General features: G+C 48.2%; 4 protein-coding genes across 6 annotated transcripts; 2 read left to right on the plus strand and 2 right to left on the minus strand.

Annotated features, from left to right (window-relative positions):
- Positions 1-2,655: 2,655 nt before the first annotated feature.
- LOC100839944 (protein DA1-related 2) lies at positions 2,656-7,309 on the plus strand. 2 transcript variants are annotated; one of them, XM_010230520.3, is made up of 12 exons: positions 2,656-3,048; positions 4,329-4,465; positions 4,545-4,629; positions 4,726-4,852; positions 4,927-5,047; positions 5,192-5,275; positions 5,413-5,532; positions 5,794-6,006; positions 6,088-6,150; positions 6,246-6,361; positions 6,485-6,543; positions 6,635-7,309. In XM_010230520.3, the coding sequence occupies exons 1-12, from the start codon at positions 2,991-2,993 to the stop codon at positions 6,976-6,978; spliced, it is 1,527 nt and encodes a 508-aa protein (XP_010228822.1). In that variant the 5' UTR covers positions 2,656-2,990; the 3' UTR covers positions 6,979-7,309. The 2 variants fall into 2 exon arrangements, with proteins under 2 accessions (XP_010228822.1, XP_003558265.1); XM_003558217.4 differs by having other exon boundaries at positions 2,658-3,030.
- Positions 7,310-7,650: 341 nt separating this feature from the next.
- LOC100840253 (mitochondrial substrate carrier family protein B) lies at positions 7,651-11,022 on the minus strand. The gene is made up of 7 exons (XM_003558218.4): positions 10,579-11,022; positions 10,000-10,176; positions 9,765-9,911; positions 9,240-9,341; positions 9,083-9,153; positions 8,926-8,993; positions 7,651-8,286 (listed from the first exon to the last, which is right to left on the minus strand). The coding sequence occupies exons 1-7, from the start codon at positions 10,798-10,800 to the stop codon at positions 8,045-8,047; spliced, it is 1,029 nt and encodes a 342-aa protein (XP_003558266.1). The 5' UTR covers positions 10,801-11,022; the 3' UTR covers positions 7,651-8,044.
- A 3,400-nt stretch (positions 11,023-14,422) lies between these two features.
- On the plus strand, positions 14,423-18,867 carry LOC100841371. Of its 2 annotated transcripts, none has more exons than XM_003558222.4 (3): positions 14,423-14,774; positions 15,690-18,175; positions 18,286-18,867. In XM_003558222.4, exons 2-3 carry the CDS (start codon positions 15,782-15,784, stop codon positions 18,568-18,570), a joined length of 2,679 nt encoding a protein of 892 aa, XP_003558270.1. In that variant the 5' UTR covers positions 14,423-14,774; positions 15,690-15,781; the 3' UTR covers positions 18,571-18,867. The 2 variants fall into 2 exon arrangements, with proteins under 2 accessions (XP_003558270.1, XP_014752593.1); XM_014897107.2 differs by lacking the exon at positions 14,423-14,774 and adding an exon at positions 14,848-15,589.
- A 447-nt stretch (positions 18,868-19,314) lies between these two features.
- Positions 19,315-22,532, minus strand: LOC100840558. The gene is made up of 3 exons (XM_003558219.4): positions 22,010-22,532; positions 21,535-21,924; positions 19,315-20,301 (listed from the first exon to the last, which is right to left on the minus strand). The coding sequence occupies exons 1-3, from the start codon at positions 22,319-22,321 to the stop codon at positions 19,681-19,683; spliced, it is 1,323 nt and encodes a 440-aa protein (XP_003558267.1). The 5' UTR covers positions 22,322-22,532; the 3' UTR covers positions 19,315-19,680.
- Between the last annotated feature and the right edge of the window lie 4,321 nt (positions 22,533-26,853).

Here is a 26,853-nt window from a genome sequence, read left to right on the forward strand (position 1 = left end):
GAGTAGTCTTACAAGCCGAGATGTACGTGCCCTCCTGAGCTCGTGGCACACACATGTGGCCAGATTATTGGAATGATGGGATTATTATGACAAGATCAATGCAGATCAAAACCAGGTGCCAAGTCGGTGCTAAGAAAAATAGACCCGGTTCTAGCCCCTTGTTGCATCTCGAGCTAAGAAAATTCTACCATGCATATCGGCGGTCCCATGTAGAGTGCCTCCTAGTTTTCCATCCCTCTCTTTCTGGGCCGTTGTCGCTTCCCAACACAGGCCGCCGCCAACCTCCTCCTCGCCAGGTCCCTCCACAATAGTGACAATGCATCGGTTGACAAGGGTGAGGGAGACCACGCGCTCAAAAGACATCGCGCACAGACACCAAGGCGGGAACGGCATAGACCTCAACATTGTCTGTCCCCCGCCTCATCCGGCCCCAATTGATCTCCGGCCTCATCTCTTGCTAGATTAAATTGGCTTCTCGAGAGATTTGGTTTTTCGGTTTTGGATTTGTGGGACGAAAAAGAAAATAGATTTTGGATGGGCCGGAGAGGACGATGAAGAGTTCCGCTTCTCTTTATGGGATAGCTTGTGGGACGAAGAGGACGAGCTTGATGAGGGTGGGGATCGTATGGATATCCTGACTAGACCTATGCATAACCCGGTCAGGTTTCACAAAGCCCGACCCTGAAACCCTAACTTGGAGCCGGGCTTAGCCCGGCTTGAATACCAGAAAGACAAACTTTGCCCTATTAAAAAAATATTAATTTAATCATTTTCGTGATTAAAAAGTGAGTTTTTTACAACTATAGCTTTTTTTTAAGATTTCAGGCCACGCTTTGGCGTAAAAGCAGGCCGGGCGGGCGGGCCTCCCATGACCAGGTCTAATCCTGACCAGTGGGCCCAGATGCTAAAGAACTTGTACAAGACCACGGGGCAGTTTTGTGTTTCCTGCTCTGTGTCGGTATTAATTCTAGAGCCCACACGCACACGTTGCCCGTGTTGTTAGCCCGTTAAGGGCAACTCCAGTAGTCCGACGCAAATTCGGTCCGTTTTGTCGTCGTTTTGGTCCCTTTGGGTCGCAGTCGGACTTTGTCCGTTTGGGTCTGTCAGTCCCTCAACGCGGCCACCCAATTGGTCTACTTTCTGGTCATAGACATGCGGGTCAGGGGAGGACAAAGGAGCAAAGGGAGAACAAACACAGTGCAAAGATGCAGCTCGAACGGACCCAAACTTGGACAAAATTTAAGTTGAAAATGGATCACGGCAGACAAAAAGCGGGCAGCCGCGTAAGTAGCTGGCCGCAACGTCCAGCCAGGCAGTCAAAGGGACAGTTCTTTTCAGCTCCCTAAACCGGCTTCTCCGAGAAGTTGTCCTCCTCCAGGACTTCCTGGAGAAGCCGTCACCTAAATTTGATTAGGCTACTAAATTAGTTTGGCCTAAACTATTTTGAAAACCTAGCTGAATTTGAGATGCGGCTTCTCAAGGAAGGTAGGTGAGGGCAGATTCTATGAGAAGCCAAAAGAAGGCAGCCGCTGCAGCTGCACTAGGGCTGGACGAAAAGATCGAAGTTCGACAATCTTATTGAACGCTCACTAACTCGGTTCGTCAAGGACTCAGTTCGTTAACTAAAGAACCAAACCAAACTTTCTTTTCAGATCGTTAAGCTTAACGATCTTAACGAGCGAGCTCAGCGAGTGCTCGTTAACGAGCTCGTCTCGTACATCACTTGTGAGTGGCTACTGGAACTCATTTTGCCTCTTCTACTATGATATTATTTCTCTTTTACTGTATTTTTTCCAATCTTTATAGCCCTGTTCAGTTTCTGATATGTTTTGTTTGATGTCAATTTATCTCAAGCAAATAGGTCATGCCAAAAAATTTAGATCAAAATGTCATTTATTTATCTTAACGAGCTTTTAACGAGCTTAACGAGCTTAACGAGCTCTTAACGAACCGAGCCGAACAATGGTCTCGGAACGATCTTAACGAACCGAGCTCTTCACCAAGCGAGAGATACCCAGCCCTAGATTCCCACGAGCGCCTCCGACACGCACACGGTCACCATGCAAGCTCGCGCCAGGCCCACCAACTTTGCCGGGCGCATGACAACAAGTTGAGAAGGTCCGGGGCGTAGACGAGGCGCCACGGGCCGTGCCTCCCATCCCAACCGGAAAAGGCTGCGCACTTGCACGTACGGCACACGGCGACTCCAGCCGTCCACCGGCCGGGAGCTTTTCAGGGTGGCGCGCTCCTTTTCAGTTTGAGTTCCTCGCAGAACCAAAGAAGAATTCCCATCAAGCGTACTCTTCCCGCACCGCATCGTCTCCCTCTCTCCCGTTCCCGCGTTTCTTCCGTGTATAGCAGCATCAAGGAAAAAAATATAAATCGAAAAGCCAACGGGGAGGGAGGGAGGGAGATCGAGGCATACATTCCCGTTGACACAACGAATCTCTCCTTTCCCCGGCCTCTCCATCCACCCCAGAGAACACACGACCAAATATTCTCCTCCCCGGCCGTGCATTCCCCACTAATGCGCCATCAACTGGCGCCAGCCCCGCCAGGGAATTTTTCGTTATTCTAAAGCTAGCTTAACGGCCGGGATGGAGCTAAGCTAATCGATCGCCTCCCCTCGTTGCTTTTGCACGGAGGAGGAGACGAAGGCGAGATGCCGTGGCGTTGTGGACGGCCCGCCGCCCTTCGCTTCACCCTCAATCCTTTCCTTTCTGTCGCGGCCAACTCCAGCCCACCACCACCACCACCTCGCTTTATTCTCTAAGAACCCCCCCTCTCCCCTCCTCCTCCGTCCATTGCAGCTTCTCGCTTCTCGATCCTCCTCTTCCTACTCCCATAGCCGGTTCCCCGTTGACATCGTGATCACCGCCGTTGTTCTTGATACTGACAAGTTCTCTGCTCCGCCGTTATTCCTCTCGTCGTCGCCGTCGTCGTCTGCGCCTATATATATGCGGTGTTGGAATACCGGTGTTCTTAAGTAGATGGCCTACCCGTCGAGGTCTTCTGATCGGTGCAGCCACGGTAATCGGAACTCTTTCGGTTCGTCTGTTTCTATTGTCATCATATCACCTTTGCCGTAGCAGACCTCGTCTCGCCTATCTTGTTATTCGTGGATTTTACGTACCGCGGCAGCAGCCATCGTTTGCCTAGCTAGTAGCAGTTTGTCCTTGTCTTGTCTGATAGGAGTAAGATTTTACCTTTTGCTTGCTGCCTTTTCCATATCGATCGTTGCCTCGATTGAACTTAAAAGAATGCATTGTAAAGCGTCGGCGGCCCAATTAGCAACATAAACGGAAGCGGATTAGAAAAGGAGGCGAGATGAATTTTCAGCTATCTTTCTGGGAACACAAAAGGACATGCACGGATCGCCTGAACTGGGTGTTTAGCATGTCCCTTTCGTTAGCAGACTTCGATTTACCGGTCTATTGACGTGTCGGCTAACTAACCATTTTTATAGGCACTTATAATATCCGAGGCTGATGTCCATAAGACTGGCCCCATCATGTTTTCTGAAAGAGAGTTTCTTGTTGTCGCTACCATCAAGCTGGCCCATGCTAATTGCGTGGGGCAAATGCCGATGCAAGCAATGAATGTAGGAAATTGAGGCTCTGCTGAAGCAACGTTAGCTTGGTCACATATCATGAACATTTATCTAACAATCATGCATGATATATCCAGAGGAGGGAAAGGTAGACTGAAACAGACTTATAATCCAGGATAAAAGTACTGAGGTCCACCGAGATAGTGTGACTGAACCTGACGACGCCTACTTCCCCATCGGTGATTCGTGGTAGAACTGGACAAAAGGAAGATACCTCACTGTGATTAGCACGGTGTAGAGGTGCCCATGTTAGTAACCCAAGCAATTTCCTGTGGTGTTCTGTCCCTGTGTTTCTTGATCCTGTTCAGTGCAGGTACACGTCATCTGGCCTTTTTTCTTAATGATATTCCAAGTATGTGCCTTGTCATATAAATTACATAATGATTGTTACTGACTAGTCAGTAGTTCATCGAGGTTCAGAGCTGCTTTGATTATAGCTGTAGTATGTACATTACACAATGACTGAAATCCACCAAATATGTGTACCAATCCAATCTCAAAGTAAGGCCATTTATAAGTGTTCTGGTTTAAGGTCCTTCATCTGATCATAGTTGCTCCAAGGTTAATTTTCGTATCCAAATAAGCTTTCAACTGACAGGAATTGGTAGGTAGGAGGTTGCTCTCCACTATTCAGTTTCAGGCACTTATGTGAGATCCTGATGATACTTCTCTTGGGCCTATGCCGCCTATCTGACGTTAATATTTGCTCCACACACAGAGAGAAGATCCAGCTTCATGAAGTGGCTTTGCGCTTTCTTGAAGGGGACGAAGCCCGGGGAGCCGAACCGGCGGCAGCCTCGGGTGACGGCAGGAGAAGAGAGCACCCTCTGGGAACAAGAACCGCTCAGACCAAAGGTGGTGATACCCTCTTCTCGCCACACCTGTCTTAAATTTTTCGGTGGTACTTAAGCCTTTCTTGCTTTGCTATTTCCAGAGGGAAGATCCACCCAGACATGACAATGAGGAATTGGACCGTCAAATTGCACTGTCTCTTGCAGAGGATGCCAAGCATCCTAAAGGTTGATAGATTATCTTGTATTCTTGTATGCGAAATCTGCCCTGCCTTTCTGATTCGTCTCATAACAAATGCGCCCTTTTGGCTCAATTCCGTGCAGAACGAAACCATAACAAGGGAGAGAATGACGAAGACCTTGCCAAGGCCATACAGGACAGTCTGAACATGAATCCTTACATGCCTCACCATCCCTATGCCCCATCTCAGGCCTTGCCTAGAGCACACAGGTTAGCTACTTTTGTTCATCACCTTTCTGTCGAAAGAGCTCGTGTGTGAATAAACCATCTGCATAATCCTGCAGGGTCTGTGGTGGTTGCAAGCATGAGGTAGGGCATGGCCATTACTTGAGCTGCATGGGAATGTACTGGCATCCTCAGTGCTTTCGTTGTTCTTCCTGTGGCCACCCTATCCGCGAGACCGAGGTAACAAGCTTACACTTCTTGTATTCGAATACACTTCTTCCTGTGGCCACCCTATTTCGAATACACTTCTTGTAGCAGAAAGTGAACTGTTTCCTGTGAAATTTCTGTTCTCCAAGTAGGCCCTTACACTTTTGTGTTTCCCAGTTCACCTTGCTAGGTGCAGAACCATACCACAAGTTGTGCTACAAGGAGCTACACCACCCAAAATGTGATGTCTGCCTTCATTTTGTAAGTTATCTGAATAAACTCCACCCAAAGAAGCTGATAGTCATATTTTGTTAGCATGCCACTGGAACACCACAGCAAGAAAACCTTTTTTTTATAAGGAAAGAAAACCTTATTTTTGTGTGCGTGTATTTCTGCAGATCGCCACAAACAGGACGGGCTTGATAGAATACAGAGCACATCCATTCTGGGGCCAGAAGTATTGCCCTTCACATGAGCTTGACCGCACACCTCGTTGCTGTAGCTGTGAGAAAATGGAGGTACATTTTGGTGGCAAAATTGCCAAGGAACAATTGCCCTGCAGCTTTTCTTACATTTCAGCCATTTCAGATTCTACTTGCAAAAATCCACATAAAAATGGGTTCATGGTTTGCCTAGTGCCTTTTGAAAAACAAGGCTAAATGGCAGATTTAAAAGTTAAGATGATTCGAGTTTGGTGTGAAACATATGCAACGGCTATGCCGATTTTGTTTTCTTCAATTGCCACTGCAACCGTAAAATTTTCTTATGCGATTCTGTAGCCAAGGAACACAAAGTATATGTCACTGGGAGACGGCCGCAGTCTGTGCATGGAATGCCTGGATTCCGCTGTCATGGACACCGGTGAATGCCAGCCCCTGTACCATTCTATCAGGGACTACTACGAAGGAATGAACATGAAGCTAGACCAGCAGATACCCATGCTCCTGGTCGAACGGCAAGCGCTCAACGAAGCCATGGAAGGAGAGTGCAGAGTGAGTTTCTATTTCAGTTGATAGTCGACGCCTAAACTTGGCAAAAAGAAAAATGTTAACGCTCATCTGCGCTTTCTTCAGGGTCCTCACCACATGCCTGAAACCAGAGGCCTGTGTCTGTCGGAGGAGCAGACCGTGAGCAGTGTAAGAGCAATATCTCAACCTGAATCGACTTTTACGAGTCAGATTATCCAGGCGATGATCCTCCTTTAATTTTTTTTTTGTTTTTGTTTCTACAGATACTTAGGAGACCCAGGATTGGTGGGAACAGGTTACTGGATATGAGAACTCAACCGCAGAAGCTGACTCGGAGATGTGAAGTCACCGCAATTCTTGTCTTGTATGGCCTCCCCAGGTCAGTTCATTCTTCACTGATCACTTGTCTTATGCCAGAATCAGATGTTGCAATTGTTTCTCCAAAAAAATATGTTGCAAATATAGCGCATCCTAATAAAAAACAATCTGCATATAATTGCAGGCTACTAACTGGCTCCATTCTTGCCCATGAATTGATGCACGGGTGGTTGCGCCTCAAAGGTACAAACAACATTGCACTGCTCTGAATCTTCAACGGCCATTTTACATAATTTGGCCTGAATTTACGAGCTCTGATTAATTGCTGAAATAGGTTACCGAAACCTAAAGCCAGAGGTTGAGGAGGGTATATGCCAAGTCATGTCTTACTTGTGGCTAGAGGCGGAGATCCTTCCAGCTGCTACAAGACACGCCCATCCTTCATCCTCTTATGCTTCGTCTTCGTCGTCGTCCTCCCACTACCGGCCACCGTCGTCCAAAAAGGGTGGAATATCGCATACCGAGAAGAAGCTCGGCGAGTTCTTCATGCATCAGATCGCCAATGACACCTCAGCGGCGTATGGCGACGGTTTCAGAACTGCATATAAAGCTGTCAACCAGTATGGCCTTCGCCAGACACTGAACCATATACGCTTAACCGGAGGTTTCCCCCTCTAAACACAAAGGAAAGGCCATGTCCATATCGGGCGCAGAACTGCAGCAGATCATACGCAGATGCATAAAGAGATCATTGTGCTTACAGAAGAAAAGAAAAAGGATTACAATGACCTTGTGTTTTCAGAGGGGTCATGTGGAAGTGAATCAGAAATGGAACTGCATTTGCTTGAAGTAACAGGGTGTCAGGTGTAATTAATAAGATGACATGAGAAGCACCAATGTAACTTGCAGTATTGCCCATACTAATGTAATGAGGTATTTTATATATGTGTATGAGTGTAAAGTCCCGCACATAAGCAAATATGACAAGGAGAAGTATACTAATTAAGAACACTTGCAGGAAAACCATTAGCCCTCAAATTCGAAGCATCTAAGCAGGCTGGAAGCTTTAAGTTTCTTACTGCACAAAACCAATTCTTAAACAAAAGTGTGAATCAGCAATGGAAGTGAACATATGTGATCCCCCAAAAGCTGATAGAAACTATTACAGAATGGAATACAAGCTGTTCCTGGATCAGGCTCTGCCATGGAAAATAGAGATCTGTATAGTGGCCAATGGAACATAATCTTCTCCTTTAGCGAAGATCACCATGCCCAGGGAAGAGTTAAGAGGCTTGAATAGTGGCCAAATTGTGCCCTGCCAATTTTTCAGTCATAATCAAATAGTTGGTCTTTGTTTTAATGATCTTTGCGTACAATTGCAAGCTAGACTATTCACATTCATACAACCAAACTCATAGTCACAAGAGCTCACTTGTCACTTCACATAAATCATACCAGAGGCCGTATTCCAGAGGTATCATGCCGGAGACAATGACTGCATGCACCATTACAAGCTGACAAAAGTTAACATACACATAACGGGAGTGATCAGCAAAATTTTGTAAGACCTACGGCAGTTACTATTCTTTGAGGACACAAAGTTATGAACTCCAAAACTTCGCACCACCTAAATCCTATTATATGCTACAAACTCATCTCTCTGTCTCCGTCCCTCCCTAATCAGCCTCGGACACTATTTTGAGACAAATATCAAAACTGACAAGCTCAGTCAGACACTGAAGATCTATTCAGCTGATGCCCCTCCTGTGAAAATGGATTTCAGTGTCTCATAGGTCATGAAAATGAGGCCGACGCTGGGAACCACTTTGCAGTACTCGGGCAAGATCCCTCTATACAATCCTCTATAACCTTCTGTCCGGATAATATGCCCAAACGTTCCAAATAGTCCGGTCTTGTAGACATTGGCCCTCCCAGCTGCACCTTCCAACTGCTTGCGGCGTCTTACAAGATCCAACGGAAATGTAACTGGAAAATAATAATTGCAAATGATCACTGTAAGGTGCAGACCATATGGCAGTTCAGAGATAGCAAAAGAATTAAGTTACTTCTTTTTATGTTACTTTAAAAAAGAAGCTTACATACAAAGTCACTCTGAGCCCAAACTGAAGGGAATAGGCAAATGGGAAGTGAGAAATAAAAATACTAATGTCAGTTCCATGACAATTCGTTAAGTACTTATAAGTGGCAAGTAAGAAATAAAAATACTAAATATCAGTTCCATGACAATTCGCTAAGAAAGCGGTTTATTGGTTAACCAAGAAGACACTCTCTCTCTCTTGCAGATAATTCCATATTCAGGTAAACATTTAGTCTTCTGCCATTCATGTTCGATGACAATTTGTCTTGTTAGACTGTGTTTGGCATCGCCTATTTATCGTTTGGCTAGCCAGCATGTTCCTATCTCTGTGAGTGTTTTTCCACAGAAAATTATAGAATAGGTTCAGCACAACACAGTTTAGCAACCGCAAACTGAGCTCTAGTAACACAGAAGATAATATTCCTAACTTGGAACTGGCCCAGTAAGTTTTTGCGAATCTGAACATGCTTGCTAGATTATCAAAGCACATCTGGTAACAAGGGGCTGTATGTCTATAGGTCACTTACTAGTAGATGATGCAACTCCTGAAAGACTTCCACAAGCCAAACTGATCAAGACAGGGGAATCACATGGCCTGAATTCAACATCAGAGGTTAACACAAGCAAAATTTAATAAGTTGCATGGATATGACTTCGAGCTAAAATGCATCTTGTACACGTTACCTCTCTAGTAGCCAATGGGATCGTAGAGTTTCATACACAGAGAAGCTTATTGCTATGCTGGGGCCTACTCCCTGTGTTTTAAAGGATCATCAAATGAAATAACAAAAGAAAGATGCTCAATAAACTGAAACTTCGAAGAAATGCCAAATGTGCATACGAGTAAAGTTGCACCAAGCCCCTTGTACAGACCCCTGGGACCCTCGTCTCTGCAGATCGCAAAAAGAGCATGAGATATGCCCCTGTAGTAAACCGTGTTCGTCTGCAATCATACAATTGAGAAAAAGAATATTGGTTCAGAAGCTTAGTTGAACACTGCAAAGCTACAACATAGACAATCTATGGTTCAAGGCTCAAAGCAGAGTGCATAAATAAAGTAAGTCTCCTATCCTGAGTGCCAACCAATAAAAAGGGGAATAAAGGGGGTAATTGATTGGTTTTATTGCAGCCAATTATTTGTCCATATCCAATGGTAAGTACCTAAAGAACGTTATCATCAAACAGTTTCTGTTTATCAAGACGACAGAAGAAATGTCCAAAGTGTTACTTCTCTCCAGTAAGAAATGAAATCATTTGGAACTGTAGTCTTTTGCACACGGAAATTAACTTGCCCATGGGCATGTCAAGTGAACATTTCACAATAGTTTCTACAAATTTCTACGCACGGTTGGTGACAGCAGCTTACCTGAGCAGCCAGGCGTGTCCGTACCAAGTCCAGTGGATATGTCAAAGAAGCTGCTGTTATTCCAGACAAACCACCACCCACCATTCTGACACCAACATCGGCACCAAATCCACCATTGTTGTTGAGACCAGGTATCATCTGAAGCCACTGCACGCCTCAAACTTAACAAATTAAGCACAGCAAAAAGTAACAAAGAATAGGCATGCAAATTCCATACAAAAGCACCTGCACTTACATCTTTATATCTCTCATATGTATAGAAACTAATTGAGGAGTAAGGTAAACGGTGTGCAATTGTTACAAGATTTCCTTTCCAGAACGCTCGAAAACCTTCTTCATACACAATGCGGGATGCCTCACGCCATATGCTAGTATTGCGCATGGTAGCTACATCTGAATGCATTCCTTGCACCTGCAAATAGATATATAAAATTCATGAATTTTATTAGCAAACACATACTATTGTCAAGAAAAAAGCACGATATTGCGTGCCTGTTTTACCCATAGCGCCAAGCCAGGACTTCTTCAAGAACATGAATTGCATTTGGATCTGTCTTTATAGTTTTAAAAGTTTTGCCTTAGTCTAGAGTTGCTCTTAAAAAATGTATCCAATTCCCATTTCTCCACTATTCGGAAGCAGGACCGTCCCCAAGCAACTCAATGAAGTAAGATACACTCATTGCTTACTAAAAACCCGCAATTAGCATTAGGCAACAGAGCAGGTTGGCGAGGAAACAAAAATCACAAAGCAGTCCGCGCGACATTAAAAGGGAAGAGAAAGCAAGAGACTGGCCGCTCTCGATTTAAGACGCACCTGGAAGAGAATGGTGAGGCGGGCGAGCGGCGCGGTGCAGGTCTTGCTGACGGCGCCAGCGACGCCGCCGGCGAGGAGATGAAGCGTCGTTCCGAGCTGCGGCTGGTGGCGGTGCACCTGCGGCTGCGGCTGTTGCTGCTGAGTCGAGTACCTCCGTGCGGCCGCAGCCGTAGCGCCGTCCATAGTTGCGGCGGCCATCCCAACCCCCGCCTCCGTCTGCATCCGCCCCTTTGCTCGTCCTCCCTCGTCGCCAGCCCAACACCACCCCTAGAGTGTGGACTCGGTTGACCGGATCAGCGACTGCGAGAGTCGCGTGAAGAGAACGCGGAAGTTAAACCCTAGAGTTTGGGGGCGGGATGGTGAGCACCGAGCTTTAGGGTTTGGGGATATTTTCTCCCTCTTTTTTTTGCCTTCCAAACAGGGGTCGGCACGGCAGGCGCGAATAAGATACACAGAGACCGGCTCAAGGTGAAAGTCGAGACCGACTTGGAGAGAAACACGTCGTTGTTTTTACCCAAAAAATATCTCAATGAGCGAAAAATTTGCGTAACTACACTTCGTACACCGTCGGAATATTGAATTTCCATCAGTCATAAGACTTCACCATTCAAAAGAAAACTACCCCGACAGAAGAAGAAAATCCGCGAAGCGGTGGATGGAAACCGAGGTCGGTTCCGCGGTGGAATATCCATGGTATCGCCGGGAATGTGCTTCCCCGGCGGCTACCCCCGTGCCGCGCTGTGTTGTACACGTAGCCAGGCGAGCGGACGCCTCCGGCCTCTTCGCGTGTTCGGAAATCACGATGGACCCGACGATACGCGCGGCTGGGCCGAGTTGCAGCCGAAACAAAGTCCCCGCCACTTCCGTGTCTTTTCTTTCTTCTTTTTTTAGCGACCGTGTCTTTTCTTTCGATCTGCACTGATTTGCTTGGCGCGGGCAAACCAAAGCTAGGATGGGCCATCCATCATGCGCCCCAGCCCTGTACTGCAGGCTGCATCCAGGGCCGGCCTCCTACTCGTAGAATGGGCCCAGTGGGCTGACAAATGGTCCGGATGCTGGCCCCACTGGAGCAGTCTTTAGCCCGTACCGTCGGTCGTCGTACCTGCAGACGGCTGACCCGACAGGCCGTCGCTCGTGGGTTAGGTGGCTGCCGCCCGGTGCCGGTGTGGGCTTGTTGCGAGATCGTGGATACTGTCCTGAACACGACTACGACTCGAGCAGAAGAAAAAACCAGCGATGCTACTGTTTGATGCGAGTGTGCGAGAGCTCGATCTCGTGATTCCTCGTGACCGTGTTTGGCGGGGCACCAAACAGTGAGGCCAGCTACCCGTCCCGGTCCCGAATTGCTGGATGCTTGGATCCATCTATCATTGCCAAGTATAAGCTGCTGCTACAGTATAAACCAAAGCATGTGTACTTGCTTAGAGCCGCTAAAGTCTACAGGTGCTTTGCCTCTATCAGTTTGAGAACTGAGATACGATTCCATATTTCCATGCCGCAGAAAGATGTACTTTCCATACCGGAGGTAACTTCGGTAGCACTGCATTCGAGATCCGCATGGACTTTCATCGCTTACGTCTGAACACGTGAGAACGAACGATTCAGGTGTCAAAGATGGACTGCTAGTAGTAAAAAAAATGACTGCCGGTAAAATGAAGGTTTTCGACAGAGGCCCTCGAGCTGAGAGCTGTAAAAAGAAAGGAAGCGTCCGATCGCAGATGTCAATCCATCACACCAGCAATAACCCGGCCGCTACTCGCCAAAAAAAAAAACAATATCCCGGCCGCGCAGGACTGCCCGACAACGCGGCACCGGCAAGTACGGCACGAGCGTGAAAAATAGGCAAACGCCGCGCTGTACCGAAGCGTTCTCTTCCCCCCGGCAGCCTCCATTTGGCTCCCGACCCCGGCCGGACCGGTAGCCTTTGGATTCTTCCAAAGCCATTGATGCATGGGGCCGTGACAAACATCCACTATCTTTATCGAAAGCAGCTCGATATCGTATTTAGCCGTATAGGCCTCGCTCGGGCTTTATCTCTAGCGTTTGTTGCTCCCCGCTTTTGCCGGGTCTCCCGAACCTTTGTTGTCAATTGTACAGGCTACAATAGTTCTTTTTTTGGATCGTGGTCGCAGGGAGAAGGAAAAGGAGGCAGCGGGAACAGTCGAATTCGAGCTCCGTGAGATTCCACGACGGGACGGAAAGCTGGTTCTTTAATTCACGATCGGGTCAGGATGAGATTCCTCAAATCATTTCGATGCGTTTTTCCTCCTCCTGGCCCCGGCCGCGCGTATCGTCGTCACCCCTTATCTCCTCCCGTGAGCTAGCTTCCGTTTCCTGCTTAGCTGCTAGCCACGTTGCTGACGAACGAAACGATCCTGGTTAAAAAATGTAGCCGTCGCGTGTTCCATGTTTTATTCTCTGGACACTTGTCATGTGCTCGATGTTTAGAAAACGCAGTCAAATTTGCCGGCGAAGCTGTATGCAAGCTAGAGAGTAGAGATGCACATGGATGACGCGTTATGCAGGGGCAATCAGCCTGCGCCCAAATGTCGTGCAGTCTCCCACCAGTGAAACACGTCCCAACAAACAAGAAATGTTGACAGCATGCATCAACCATCAACCACCTTTAGTTGTCGATGAAACGACGTCATGTTCGACGCTTTGGGACTTCAGGATGTGTTTGGTTTATGTCAGTTTAAGTCCTACTAAGAACTTTGGCAACAAATGTCTCGTTAGCAAATTGATTATAGATTTCTTCATCTTTTGTTGGCCAAAAATCTGACAAAAATTACGAAGGAATTGTGAAATACTCCCTCCGTCTCATAATTCTTGTTGAATATGACACGTATCTAGATGTTTTTTTAGAAATATGTACATCCATTTTGAAAAAAAATTAAAACAAGAATTGTAGGACGAAGGAAGTAGATGGTAAGTTTCTATAACCAATCAATTTTTTCGTAACCAACCAAGTGAATACAAAATTTTTTTGTCTGCCAACTTTTTTGCAATTTCAATCTTAGCCGGTTCCCATTATCGTTTCGATATCATGATAAGGGGAGGGATCGAGTTTCCGGATTCACACCCCAAAACTAGTGAACCTCGCCCTTTTTTATTTTGTTATTGGTCTTTTTTTCTCCGTCGATTTGACAATCTACCTTGCAACTAGCGTGTTTCCAACTGTAATGTGCTTAGTGGTTTTAGGTTCTTACATTTTGGGTCAACCTCTTATGAGGCTATTTAGCCTTAGTCTGGTATTGCTGAACTTATTTAATAATCTGTGTGGGAAAGAAAATACACACGAAAATAGGAAAAAGTTGGTTAGCCAAACATAAAAATAACAAAAAGATGGTTGGAAGAGATGGATTATATATTTCGCAGTCGTATAAGAAATAATTATTTTTTCAGTCGACAATCGTAGCCATCCAATGAAGATTTTCTTATTCACTGGACCTACATTAATTTTACACGAATCTCAATAAATGAATCAAAAGGTTGTTATCATCGACTAAGAAATAGCTATTTCTCAGTCGCCTAGAAAGTAGCAAAACTGTTATCATAATTCACCTCAATGCCAAACTCACCCTTAAACTTATGAAGTTAGAATACACATAAAAAAAAAGTGGATTTCAACGATACCCTTCCACTTCATTAGAAACCTTTTACTGTTACTAGATGATTCATTTTTCAACCTTTTAAGTTTTTATTGTGGAATCAACTGGACGGTAATTCCGTAGAAAAAGGGAGAAAAACTGGATGGTTGTCCTAAAAAAAATGTCACGCCAGAGAGAGAGAGGGGGGGGAGCACTTGTATTTATGAGTGTGGTCTTTCCTCTCCCCTCACTAAAGAAGAGATCTCACTGATGAAGTATAGCCTCCATCTACCTCTGCTCTATCTGCTGTTCTAGTGTTCTTCCTCCTCCACTCCGATCCCCCTTTCCTGCTACAGATAAGATCTGGGATATAACACAGCATCTCCCATTCTACCCGACCTCCCTGTCCCTCTCCTCTGCAGTGCTGCCCTTCCTCCCCCACCCTGTCCTCAAATCGACGCTCCCTTTCCTCCGTCCCTTTCCAGGTGCCGCCCCTCGTCCTCGAGCGCCGCGGGCTTCCCTCTCCTATCGCGCCCCCTCCGAGTCCGGCGCGGCGGTGCTCGGTGGCGTGACCGCGAAGGACGTGCGTGGTGGCTGCGCGACAAGGTACGACTCGACGGCTCCCTATCTCCTCCTGCCTCTCCTAGGATGACCCATTGACCCTTCTAGAGCTCGTCAGAACCTGCATTTTACGAGCGAGGAGTCTTGGATGAGGAGCCCCGGTAAACGAGGAGGGACTCTGATTGATTTACTTTCCGACTGGGGATCCTGGAATAGCAGCCGGTTGTGATTTTTGCATGTTGGGCTGGATGCGTAGGAGGGATCTTGGGGGAGAGAATGAGGAGGGAGTTATGAATGAGGAGTCGGCTGGTTCGTTGGATTTTTTTTATGAATTATTAAGCGTATTTTATGCATACATATATGTATATTGTACATGTATAATCAATTTTGTTTGCCAAAACTAGTGGGCGTACACGCTTGTAGTTGTACCGATGTAGCACCGCCCTGACTGGCTAGACTGTGCATACTAATTTTTTATACAGTATATAGAAGCTACGCACGTCCACAACTAATAAGTGAATAGCTTCAGGCCAACCTCCCAATTTTGCTGGTGCCTTTTTTATCTGTTCGTTTTCTTTATCTTATATGCAAGATTAACATATCCAAATTAAAACACTACAATGGCATAAATGTCTGTGGGCAAGTCCTGACCAACCGAAGACACCTGGAAACAGCATGAATCATAAATCCAGGATCCCCGGGAGGCAAAATGATGTGATCATCCACCGACAGACTCATGGCTGTTAATTATGATAACACAACCCTGTATTAAATGTGTACAAAAGTGCGGTGTGCTATTTGATAGCTGATCACTAGTCCGAGTTAGTAATCTGTACTCTGGTCTGGCAGAAATATAAAAGGTAAATAGACATGTGATCCTTTTCTTGCTTATATTGAAATGAATTGCAGGCTTTAAGCAATTGTAATTTACTGAATCTCTACCTGTTGAAACTTTTTCAGGATACCAGATTGAATCAAGTGATAATTTGTCCTATTGCTCATATACGAGATAAATTGGAAAGGTCTGCTTGTTATGTTAAACCATCACAAAGATGGCAACAAAAGGGCCACTTGGTAGAGAAAGGAATGTGAAGACATCAAGTCGTGAAGGACGACAGAGGGGAAATTCACAACCAGATCAATTTGTACAAGTACCGAAGGAGGACTCAGCAGTCAGGGGAAACATTGATGGAAAATTTGAAGATAGGATCAGAGTAGTGAAGAATGATAACGTTCGAAGGCAGCGAGAACCTCGGAATACAGAACGAGTCACAGCCTTGAAGATCTCAAAACCATGGCCTGCACGAAAGGACACTACTGTCGATGAACTTGTCAAGCATATGTCAAAAGTTCCTTCATATTTGCAGCGTAAAGAGACAGCAGACGTTATTCAGGACAAAGCACTGAATGTTGGGGTTCTTGAGTGGGGCCTTCTTGCAAGGTGGTCTCACCAACAAAAGCATGAGCTCTCTAGCAGCCATGGAGCCTCTCCATCTGATACCACTAGATCTGTGCTATTTTCTTCTCCATCTAATTCTTCTGCAAGCCCCACCAGCAAATCTTTTGAAAGCAATCAATCTCCGCCACTCAATGACCATCAGCATTGTTCTATGATGTCTCCGCAAAGCAGTCCTGTGGACAAAGACCATGAGAAGGCGATATATTCACCTAGCCCAAATTCTGCAGTGCTGAGCTTGTTGCCAGGGCATGGGAAGTACATATGTGCAGAGAACAATGGGAACAGTGGTGGCTTAAGTATCAGCAAGTTGTCTGTACCCTCAGACTGCATGATCGCTGCCTCTGGGAGTTGCACACCTCATGAAATAGTAGATGATGAAGATACTACAAGGAAGATAGAGGAGGCTGTCCATCACTGTTCTCGCAGGCTTTTTACAGATGATGATAACATTGGGCGGAATTTCTTCACATCCCATGACAATGATTCCATGCGCAATGACCTTCAGCAAAGAAATGGCATCAGTGGTGTAATATCTAGTTCTGTGATGGAAAATGAAAGAAATGGCAGTACATCACCTGTTGATTACTTGGAGGATTTTGGCCAATCCCATGAATTTCCTCAAATCCCATACTCATGTCCACTCCCCATCATGGATTCAGCTGAAGAGCTTGGCTCGGGTAGCAGTGCAACTAGAGATGATTTTGTTGATGCAGCTGTAACAATAGGTGATAAATGTAACCAAAACAAATCTGTCATTTGTGTCTCCAAGAAACCTCCCCAAAGCAGCTCAAAGTTCACCGATACTGATTTGTTGCCTGATCGTCATCTTGTTTCTGGATTGAATAGAGTGAGCCGCTGCTCTAGCCTAAAGGAAGCACCATCTCCCCGACGGCTTGACACCCCTGTGGATAGGATTAATGAAGACAAGCCAGCAAACAGCAAAGGCAGGCGCAGCCCATTGAGGAGGATGTTGGATCCATTATTAAAATCTAGGCAAACATCCACTTCTCTGCCAACGCAACCTTCATTTGTTCCAAAGTGTCATCTGCCAAGCAATACCAATAAACAGTCTCTTAACTTGGGAGGATCTGGGTCACAAAATGTGCAGCGTAGGTCAGTTGATGCAGTAGTCATTTCAAATAACCATGCTGAAGCAAACATAGATCAGCCTCCTCGAGTGCTATTGAACAGTGAGAGGTACCTCCAGCAAGAAAGGGATTCAACAACAACAAGGCAAGCGCTTCTGCAGCTAGCATGGAAGAATGGCTTACCTTTATTCATGCTTTCTTATGGCGACTCTGATATCCTGGCGGCTACTGTGAGAAGGAAGGGCATCTCCAATAAGGATGATCTGGAAAGCGCATATACTTTATTCACTGTTGAAGAACCTAAGAAAAAAAGTGGAGCTTGGATCACGGCAGGTAATAAAAACAAGAAACATCAACTTGTTTCCAGTATTGTTGGGGAAATGAGGATCTCAGAGAAAAAATCAAGATGTTGCCACACAAAAGATTTCCATGTGCACAGGGAATTTGTGCTGGTTGGTTCTGAACTGCTACCAACACCTGATTCCTCAGGTGTTTCAGACGTCAGCAGAGAGCTTGCAGCTTTTATCAGCACTGTGCCACAGCAAGCAGAAATTCCTCATCAATCATCTTCACAGAATACCAGCCGAAGCAGTTCAGCATCAATTGGCTGTTCTTGCCCTCCTTTGGGGAACTTCCACCATAACATGAAAAATCCTAGTTCTGCTCCAGCCGGTGTTATTGCTGTACTACCTAATGGTTTCCATGGCGCATCCACTTCTGGGCAGCCTTTACCTCTGATGGAGAGGTGGAGATCAGGAGGATCATGTGACTGTGGCGGGTGGGATGAAGGTTGCATTCTGAGTGTCCTCACCGCTGACACCCAAGAAAACAAAGCTTACAAGTCTGTTCCGGCTAACCAGACACCAGATGGCAGTCATCGATTTGACTTACTCGCTCAGGTGTGCCCTTGAACTTCCCTACTCTTGCTTGCTTCCATGATTTATCTTCTATCTAAGTCATGACTGGATAAATTAACTGATGTTTGAGGTAACACTACCTGTATTTGCAGGGTCGATCGGGGGAAGATAGGCAAGCCTTCAGTATGGTTTCCTTCAAAGAAGGGCTGTACGCAGTCGAATTCAGATCATCCATTGCTTTACTTCAGGCTTTTGCGATGTGTATAGTGATGCTTCATGACAGGTACCCTATCAGGATGCAAGCAGATGTGCTAGCATCGCAAGAACACACACTCCTTGCCGATCATAAGCCCAAGGTTATGGCAGTCAGCCAAGGTAGAGCTCCCAGCACCTATGTGCCGCACCGGCCCCCTCTATCTCCTGTAGGGCGAGCCTAGCTAACTTGCCTCTCGCAGTAAATTTATGTCTTTCTCTTAGTAATTCAAGTAGAGGTGTGGGGCCTTCATATCATGGTCCTTACGTGATTCACACATCGCGAAGTGATGAATCTTATGGAACTGGCTTCAGAGGTTGCTAGCTGTACATGTAAATGTGACTGTGATGATGCTGCAAGGCTCATCTCAGTGCTTATCTACCCTTCAATTTGCTCGCATCTGTGTCAGTCAATCCCCTGCAGAAATGGTATACCTTTGGTGTGAATTTTTGTCCACAGAAATGTTGTTTTCGGCACTTTCCATTAGCTCAATTCTTGTCTGTCAATTGTCTACACTTGCCAGCACACTGCTCCCCAAGATTGCAACGAATTCTCTGTATATCATGGTCCTTATGCGATTCACACATATTAAAGTGATGAATCTTGTGCAACTGGCTTCAGAGGTTGCTAGCTGCACATGTAAATGTGACTGTCATGCTGCTGCAAGGCTCATCTCAGTGCTTATCTACCCTTCAATTTGCTCGCATCTGTGTCAGTCAATCCCCTGCAGAAGTGGTATACCTTCGATTTGATTTTTTGTGGACAGAAATGTTGTTCTCCGCACTTTCCTTTAGCTCAATTCTTGTCTGTCAAGTGTGCACTTTCCCAGTACACTCTGCTCCCCAGGATTGCAACGAATTCCCTGTGTCATCAAAGATTTTCTTCAGACATATCAAGTTGAAGTATGAGGAGCAAGACAAGTTCAACGTCTATCATGCGACCGGGCAGGATTGGAAGATTCTTTCAAATTTACATTGACGGAGCGCCATTAAGCTCATTACAATACAGCTATAATTAGATCGAGTATGATATCTACTAGTCCGAATTACTCACTACTAGCTCACTCCTGACCCCAATCCTAGCCGAGGTTTTATCCACTCCTCAAAAAAAAGAGAAGAAAAGAAAGAAAAAAAATCGCAACCTGGAACTTATATACAGATCTTACCCAGAGGCAGTTTATAGCGACGAGTGTCCCCCCATGCACACACGCACGGTAGTAACACTAACACACACCTCATATCGCAACACTGTATGTACTATGCGTCTAGTATGCGTGTGTCCGATCCGCGTATGATCACCTCGCAATTAGCGAGTCTGACTCGTCGAGGTTAACGGCAGCCACCTGCGAGGGGCCAACCCGGACTGCCACGGCGGGGATCCTCAACGGCGGCGGGCGCGCGGGCTTGACGGCGGCGACGTCCTGGCCGTCCTTGCCTTCCCTGAGGTCGCTGGGCGGCAGGAAGCAGTCCATGGAGAGTCCCCAGATGTTGAAGTCCACCTCCTCGATGTTCCACGTCTCCTCCATGCGCGTCCTGGTGTTGCCGTCCTGGCTGTCCCCGAAACGGACGAGCGAGACGGCGGTGCGGCCCGCGTGGGCGATGTTGACGCCGTCGACGGCGCGGTAGTCCCCGAGGCGCGACTCCATGGTGGTCTCCCAGAAGACGCTGCCGTGGCCGCTGGACTTGATCTGCAGCAGGTGCGAGTCCTCCAGCTGCACCAGCAGCCCCGTCCGCTGGCTGAAGTAGCCCCACACCGTGTGCCGGATGATCTCCACGCTGCTGCTGTTGCGCGCGCGCAGGCTCGACGCCTCCGCCTCCACTTTCAGCACGAAGCAGTCCTCGCCCTCGATGCTCCGCTCGCCGATGCACACCGAGTCGTCCGCGAACAGGCTCGCCGTCAGCATCGGGTCTAGCCCCTGCACGTTAATTCCCAAGGAAACACACGTTAGTTTTATTTAGCTTCAAACTCGTCACAATCACTAATAAAAACATCGCTAATTCACTGCTCGGAGTATGTGTATAGCACGACACGAACGCACGGTGTGGACTTGGCCCCCCGAGTTAGAGTTGACTCCATGGTCAAACAAATCGAGCATGCGGTCACGCGGAGCACGAAGCGGGATTAGTTTTTTGCGCGATCAGGTTGGTGCGGCGCGATTAGCGGGGCTAGTTCGGTGGAAGGAACCGGGCCTGCTGAGTGCTGACGGATTACTACGCGGCAGCACCAACCGGCTTGATGACGCGGTCATGAGGCCAATGTCCATGTGGTGTTGTCGTCCGGCCGCTCGTTTACTGCACATGGCCGCACGTTGGTTGGAAGCCGCGATCGAGGCCCGTCGGCCACTATTCACGCCGGCCGCCTCCTACAAGCTCCGATCGTCTTCGCGGCACTAAATTACCCGCCCCAGCGCGGCGCGACAGGATACCGCCACACGCGGCAATGATGGGTCACCAAACCCAAATCTAGGTACGGTATCGATCGGCGCCTGGATCTCTCTCTCTCTCTCTCTCTCTCTCTGCGCCGCACGACGAGCGATCACGCGATCTTATCCCGACATGGCCCTGGACCTTGACCGCGGCTCGCTCAATGATTCCGCCGGTGCTCATCAAAAGGCGTAATTATGTCTTCTGCCCCGTGCGAGAGATCTCGTCCGTTCTGTCCCACCGACAGCGCGCAGGGGGATAATCGGTCTGCACGCCCCTCCTGATCGATCAACGCCCCTCTACGCATGCTCGCGGCACATACCCCAGCCGTAGTACCGACGACAATGGTCTGTGATCGGCGTACGGTTTTGATCCAAACACTAGGTACTTCATACCATAGCATCGACCAATCAATTCCCGTGTTATTTGCTGCTACATACGGCAATACCAACAAGGGACATCGATGACAACAATGGGCTTGCGCTAACGTACGTACTACCGTCCGACCAGTAACTAGCAACGTCAGACTCGTATCAGCCCAGGGAGTCAGGGACAAGCTCGATCGTTTGCTTGTTGCGTAAACTAATCGTCTTAGCTAATTAAGCCTATTGTCCTAGCTAATTAAACCTGAAGTCCCAGGTTTACGGTACACGCGTACGGGGAGTACCAAAGAACACGTTCACGGTACATCGCAGGAAAGCTAGGGAGTACTAACGTATACGCACCTGGAGCGACCGTCGGAGCGGGCGCGGCGGGCCCCGGGAGGCGTGGGACTGGTGCCACGGCGTCTGGCGCCAGGCGACCTTGCCGTCGCTGCCGGCGCTGATCTTGCAGCCGGACACCACGAGCTCCAGGCACCACAGCTCCGGCTTCTTCTGCCACAGCACGAACCCGCCGATCTCGCCGCCGCCGCCGGCCCCGCCCTTTCCGCCCTTCTTCCCGCCGCGGTGACCGCTGCCGCCATTATTACTGCCGTCCGCGTCGCTGCTGTTGAGCTCCGCCGCCGTCATCCTCACCTTCCCCATCGCGTACATGCTCTTCACCTTGTTCAGCGCCCACTCCCCGCCCGACGCCGCTATGTACTGCTGCACGATGTACTTGGCTGACGACGATTCCTGCCAATATATACAGTCACGTTAATTAATTATAAACCAGCCTGCACAAACCCTGAAGAACAAGATAAACGCCGATTTGACGTACAATGGGGTCGCCCTTGAGCTGTTCGCAAAGGACCGAAGAGGGCGACTGCTTGGCGTGGCTGACGGGGAGCGGGATGAGCGGCGCGCCGATGACGCCGAGCATGAGCTGCAGCTCGCCGCGGCTCATGGAGCAGGGCTCCCCGGCGCCGGACCGGTCGGCGGCGTGCGACCGCATCCACGCCTTGACGCTGGTGCAGCCGAACCTTGACCCGCGGGACCCGCCGCCGCCGGAGAACATCTCCTCGGGGATGGGAACCTCCAGCACCGTGTCCAGCGCGTCATCGCGCTCCAGGTTCGGGCACAATTTCCTCATCGGACAGTACTCCCGGGACAAGGAGGCGCTCCCCAACAGCTCAATCCTCTTCCTCCTTTCTAGTCCTCTGCTTCCTTCGTCTTCGCGCTGCGCCGGAGGAAGGAACTGTACTCTGCCCAAGTGTGAGAGCCCAGCAAGTCGATCCCTCCTTTTTGTTGGGGTTATGCGCCTCCCCTACCCCTGGTCTCGGTGGTCTTGTACCGGTTTTTGCTGAGTCGTCTGGGCAGCTGGCGGCTGGGCCCCGGAGATTTTGCCCTTTTCATTATCTTGCTCCCAAGTTTGGTCGTGGCCGCACGCCCTGTGCTAGTATCTTGTTTAACGTTTTCTTTTTCTAGATTTCTTGGCGCGTCAGCGTGTCAACAGAATTATACATTTCCTTTTTCCAGTTCCAACCTCCCGCTGTTGTCCAGTGTTCCCACATACACACTTCCTTTAAGATCGTGCTTGTGATTTTCTGTGGACTTTCTTCTGATCTCATTCTTCCAATGCCCAATTTCGCCTAATTGAGCTTGTTTGACCGATGTTTTACTCGGTAACTACGGTGGAAATATTCCTACTCGTGTAAAGTCAATAGCATAGTTCAGATTTCAGAGCATGCTGAACGTGGATCGAGTTCAGACTTCAGAGCGTATTGACTGAACGTGGGATGGTCACCAAGTATCATTCATTGGCAAATTCAGCACGACAACTAGGTGCTTTATTAGTCAGGTGGACTCCCGTATTAACGGATCAATATATACTTTCCATTACTGACCATGAACAGCATATACTGTCAATATTGAGGTTGCCATCTATGGCTAAGACTCGGAATGACACAGTAAGCAATTCCGAACGGTTTGCTCTACACGACCTTTCGGTCCTGCATTCGCCATCGGGCGCACTGTGCAACAGTGCAAGTACGCTACGAAGCCTACAACTCCGAGCTCCACAAGACACAAGATGTTCCTTCCCGGTTTCACCCACTCCGATGTACGACCACGCAATCAGCCTGTCCCGAACGGGCCGAGTCCCTTTCCATAACTGGTAGAGCCATGCCTACGTGACCGATACCGGTTTCAAAAGATTTAAAGTGGCTAGTACTAGTAGCTGGTAGTAGGAGGAAGATGACTAGGATCAGGACTCTGTTTGATGACACTTGCGTTTTAGAGGCAGAGGCACCCGGATCGTAGAGAGAGAGCGTGGGGGGGACCTGGTAGGTGCCGCAATGATCGTCGCTTGATTAATTGCTGGCATTTCGCAGTGCCTCGCGTGGGATTTTACAAGGACCGGCGCGCTCGATCTCCCCGGTTGTTGGGCTTAGACGGCCGGCGCGCCATTCGCGGCGCCGGCGGGGCACAGCTAATGAAGGGGGGGAGGCAGGGTGGATTCCGGATTTCCACCTGTGTTTTATTGCGCTGTTGCTATACGTTTGTGTCATCCCCGTCCATGCGTGCTTAGATTAGTATAGTATCTCCTGAATCGCGCGGGGCTGTTGTGTTTGTATATTTGTATTCGTGTTCGTGGGGGTGGAGGAGATCTTGTCTCTTCCTCCCGACGTGCCAACCAGGTTCTTGTTGCTAGCTTTGCCGCCGCTGCCAACGGCCATGCTCAGCACCACTCTGTCCCTTGTCATTTCTCTGCGGCTGAGCGCGCGCTGCTGAGGGGGCGCGACAGGTGCCCCCGGCTCGACATGGGGGGAGAAGATCCACGGATCAATTAATCAAGCCTTCGTGATTCGATCTGATCCGGTTATTACAGTACATGCAGCTACTTTTTTTTAATCAGATCGTAGGATCACAATCATTATCAGGAAATCAATCAATGATTAGCGTGCACGATCTAGATACGCATGCATGTCTTGTGTAGCGGATAAGGGATGTGCTGCAACCAAGGCAAAGATTTGATTATACCCAAAGTAATTGTCGGATGGATCTTACGTACGCAGCGCAGCAGCCGGCCGGAGTGAGTGCTGAGCCACGTTGCTTAATTACACGGGGGATCGATCTTTACCGGCGTGATCGATGCCGCCGGCCACTTTCACGATTGGTGAGCCTGGTTTTGCTGGTGGCGTCGGTTGCTGCTGCTATAGGGACGGGGATACTGTTTGTCCGACGTGATATCCCCAACAACCTGACACCGCGACCCGAATCCGGTGAGCAGCCTGCCTGCGCCTTTCATGCTATAATAACCGGAGTTCTAATCAATTTATAAGCCACACTGTTTGCTGCTTTGGCGTCAGGACCCGACGCCACTACGTCTGTCAGACGCCGACCCTTTCACTTTCACCGCCGGCACTCGGTCAGTAACCACGTACTGGTAGTACATTCTTACTGCTCGTTGCGCCCACACTATGCAAAGCTAGTGTGGTGGTTCCGGTGATCACGTCTGCCTGGAAAAATTAGCCTCTTTGCACGTTACCGACAATGCACCCTTTGATTCAAACATATCAATGATCGTAAATAACGGAAGATGCCCAGGTACTGATAAGACTGGGGATTTTTATTTCTCATCCGGGGCAAAAAGTCAAAAGGCAATTGTTGTTTTAGAACGTACGAAGGGCTAGTTGGAGTTAGGCAGTACTCGAGACTGGATCCACGGCATGAGAAGTTGTAAAAGGTCAATGAGAAAAGAAAAACAAGGTCAGGCCTGGAGACTGGATCCAAAGCATGAGAAGCTGTAACAAAAAGGTCAATGAAAAAAAGAAAAAAGAAAGTCCAATTCCAGGAACTAACATCCTGTCTGTATTTGCGCACAACCTACAAAAAAAGGGACCATACAGGCAATGCAATTATGCAACACATGAAAAGATCATGGTTGGATCAGGCGACGGCGATTCCAATTTGGCATGTTGTTAGCTCCCGCGTCGATTCGCAAGCCTGCATTAGCAACAGCAAGTAGGCAGGCAGGCATCTCGTAGTAGTTGTAGTCCTGAGTGTACCCAAAGGCGCATGCATATACTGACGAGTACACGTCCGTGGCGTGGAGCGGATTGGCTCCAGTCCACATCAGTTGCCGAAGAGACGTCGTCGGTATAGAGGAAGGAAGGACCCCGTTTTCGCCGCACTGTCCATGATCCATCCCGCTGCGCGCATATGCAACCAACCCCTCCCTCCCAATCATCTTACCCGGCCGGTTGGTGCGCAGAGGCCGCGCGAGTCCAGCCATGGAGAAGGAAGAAGGGCCGGCCGGGCGTGCCGATCGATGCCTTTCTGAGTTGTAAAGCGATACCATCTGCGTCTTACGCCTGGCTGCGCAGCTTTGCTAGCTAGTGCGTGAGCTCGGATCGGAAGATCGACGGCGACAACCTTGTTTTGTCACTGACATCCGCAAATGCGACGTACGTCAGCCGGGCACTCAGCTAAGCAGCGAATGGAACATGTCACATGTGGAGATATTACACACCAAGTTGTCAAGGCAACAAGTTGAGATTGTTATCCGCGTTACTATACAGCAATGAGCTGCACAATCTGCGCCGGGGATTTAGCCCCCGGAAAGCGACGCCGCCTTGCTGAAAAATAAACGAAGAACGTGGCGAAAACGCCCCACTTCATTCGTTCTTCTCCGTGTCCTGGACGTGGGCGGTGCAGCCTCTGACTCCACCGAAAATTATTGTCAGCAGTACAAGCAAGCAGGGCGCGGTAGTGCGATGCCTTTCGGTATGATCTCTACGTTAGGTTAATCTGCCGTATGAAAGTACGGTTTCGGCGAAAAAAAGTAAACGTTCATATGCATGGTCCTTGCATGTCGGGGGAAAGGCTCTCTCCGTTCGTCCTTGATGGTCATGGACTCTTTGGTGGTGGGCGGCGGCTCCGGAGGAAAAACAGGGCCTCGTTTTAGTCCTGGTGACTTGCTTGATTAGGGTCGAATACTACTACTACTACTGCTGAGTAGGGTCGAGCTGCCTGCCGGACATATCGGAATTGGCATGGCCAGACTAGCTTTCTGTATCTAGCCTTTCTGCCGGTTTTATTGTAAAGCTGGACACTTTAATTAGGAATTCCTAGATGTCGCGTGATCTCCGTTTGATCTTTTATCTGTGAAATGTCTGTTTGGGATTAAAGAGACCAAATGAAATGATGAGTTCAGAACGTGTGTGGTCGAATCAACCATGCATGCTTTGACCGGAGAATGGCTGTATTGTTTAGTGAAAGGTCAGAACGATCTACATCGTGTATATCAATTGGAATTTGCAAGGTTTGGGGAAAAACAACTGGATCTTGCAAGTCCACGGGCAGGATATTGTTTTTCCCCTCCACAAGACAACAGGCAGAAGACAAACAAGGCTTGCTGGTTGACTAATTACGCATTGATGTTTTCTCCTACTACCGACAGAAATGTGGCCTTGGCTGCATAGGCTGCGTATATACTGGCATGCCACAGTTTGGCATTGACCTACCATACATGGCATGCCCATTTCCTAAGATCGACGACGAACGCGTGCGCATGCGGTAGAATCAAGACGGTAATTGCTAAACTTCTCGAGTGAATCAAACCATCCTAGACGAAGCCTGCCGGTGATTCTTTGAAGATTCCGTTGCCAGTGACGAGAACAG

Source organism: Brachypodium distachyon, chromosome 1 (genome assembly GCF_000005505.3).
Source record: "Brachypodium distachyon strain Bd21 chromosome 1, Brachypodium_distachyon_v3.0, whole genome shotgun sequence".
Classification (NCBI taxonomy): domain Eukaryota; kingdom Viridiplantae; phylum Streptophyta; class Magnoliopsida; order Poales; family Poaceae; genus Brachypodium; species Brachypodium distachyon.

Coding starts and splice junctions, on each gene's coding strand:
- LOC100840558 (XM_003558219.4), bottom strand. CDS start 22,321: ATGAGGAAATTGTGCCCGAACCTGGAGCGCGATGACGCGCTGGACACG. Junction 21,925..22,009: donor AGCTCAAGGGCGACCCCATT/GTACGTCAAATC, acceptor ATATATTGGCAG/GAATCGTCGTCAGCCAAGTA. Junction 20,302..21,534: donor CGCTCCGACGGTCGCTCCAG/GTGCGTATACGT, acceptor ATTAACGTGCAG/GGGCTAGACCCGATGCTGAC.
- LOC100839944 (XM_010230520.3), top strand. CDS start 2,991: ATGGCCTACCCGTCGAGGTCTTCTGATCGGTGCAGCCACGGTAATCGG. Junction 4,466..4,544: donor AAGAACCGCTCAGACCAAAG/GTGGTGATACCC, acceptor TGCTATTTCCAG/AGGGAAGATCCACCCAGACA. Junction 6,151..6,245: donor AGGAGCAGACCGTGAGCAGT/GTAAGAGCAATA, acceptor TTGTTTCTACAG/ATACTTAGGAGACCCAGGAT.
- LOC100840253 (XM_003558218.4), bottom strand. CDS start 10,800: ATGCAGACGGAGGCGGGGGTTGGGATGGCCGCCGCAACTATGGACGGC. Junction 9,912..9,999: donor CATATGAGAGATATAAAGAT/GTAAGTGCAGGT, acceptor TGAGGCGTGCAG/TGGCTTCAGATGATACCTGG. Junction 9,342..9,764: donor GGACACGCCTGGCTGCTCAG/GTAAGCTGCTGT, acceptor GTATGATTGCAG/ACGAACACGGTTTACTACAG.
- LOC100841371 (XM_003558222.4), top strand. CDS start 15,782: ATGGCAACAAAAGGGCCACTTGGTAGAGAAAGGAATGTGAAGACATCA. Junction 18,176..18,285: donor GATTTGACTTACTCGCTCAG/GTGTGCCCTTGA, acceptor CTGTATTTGCAG/GGTCGATCGGGGGAAGATAG.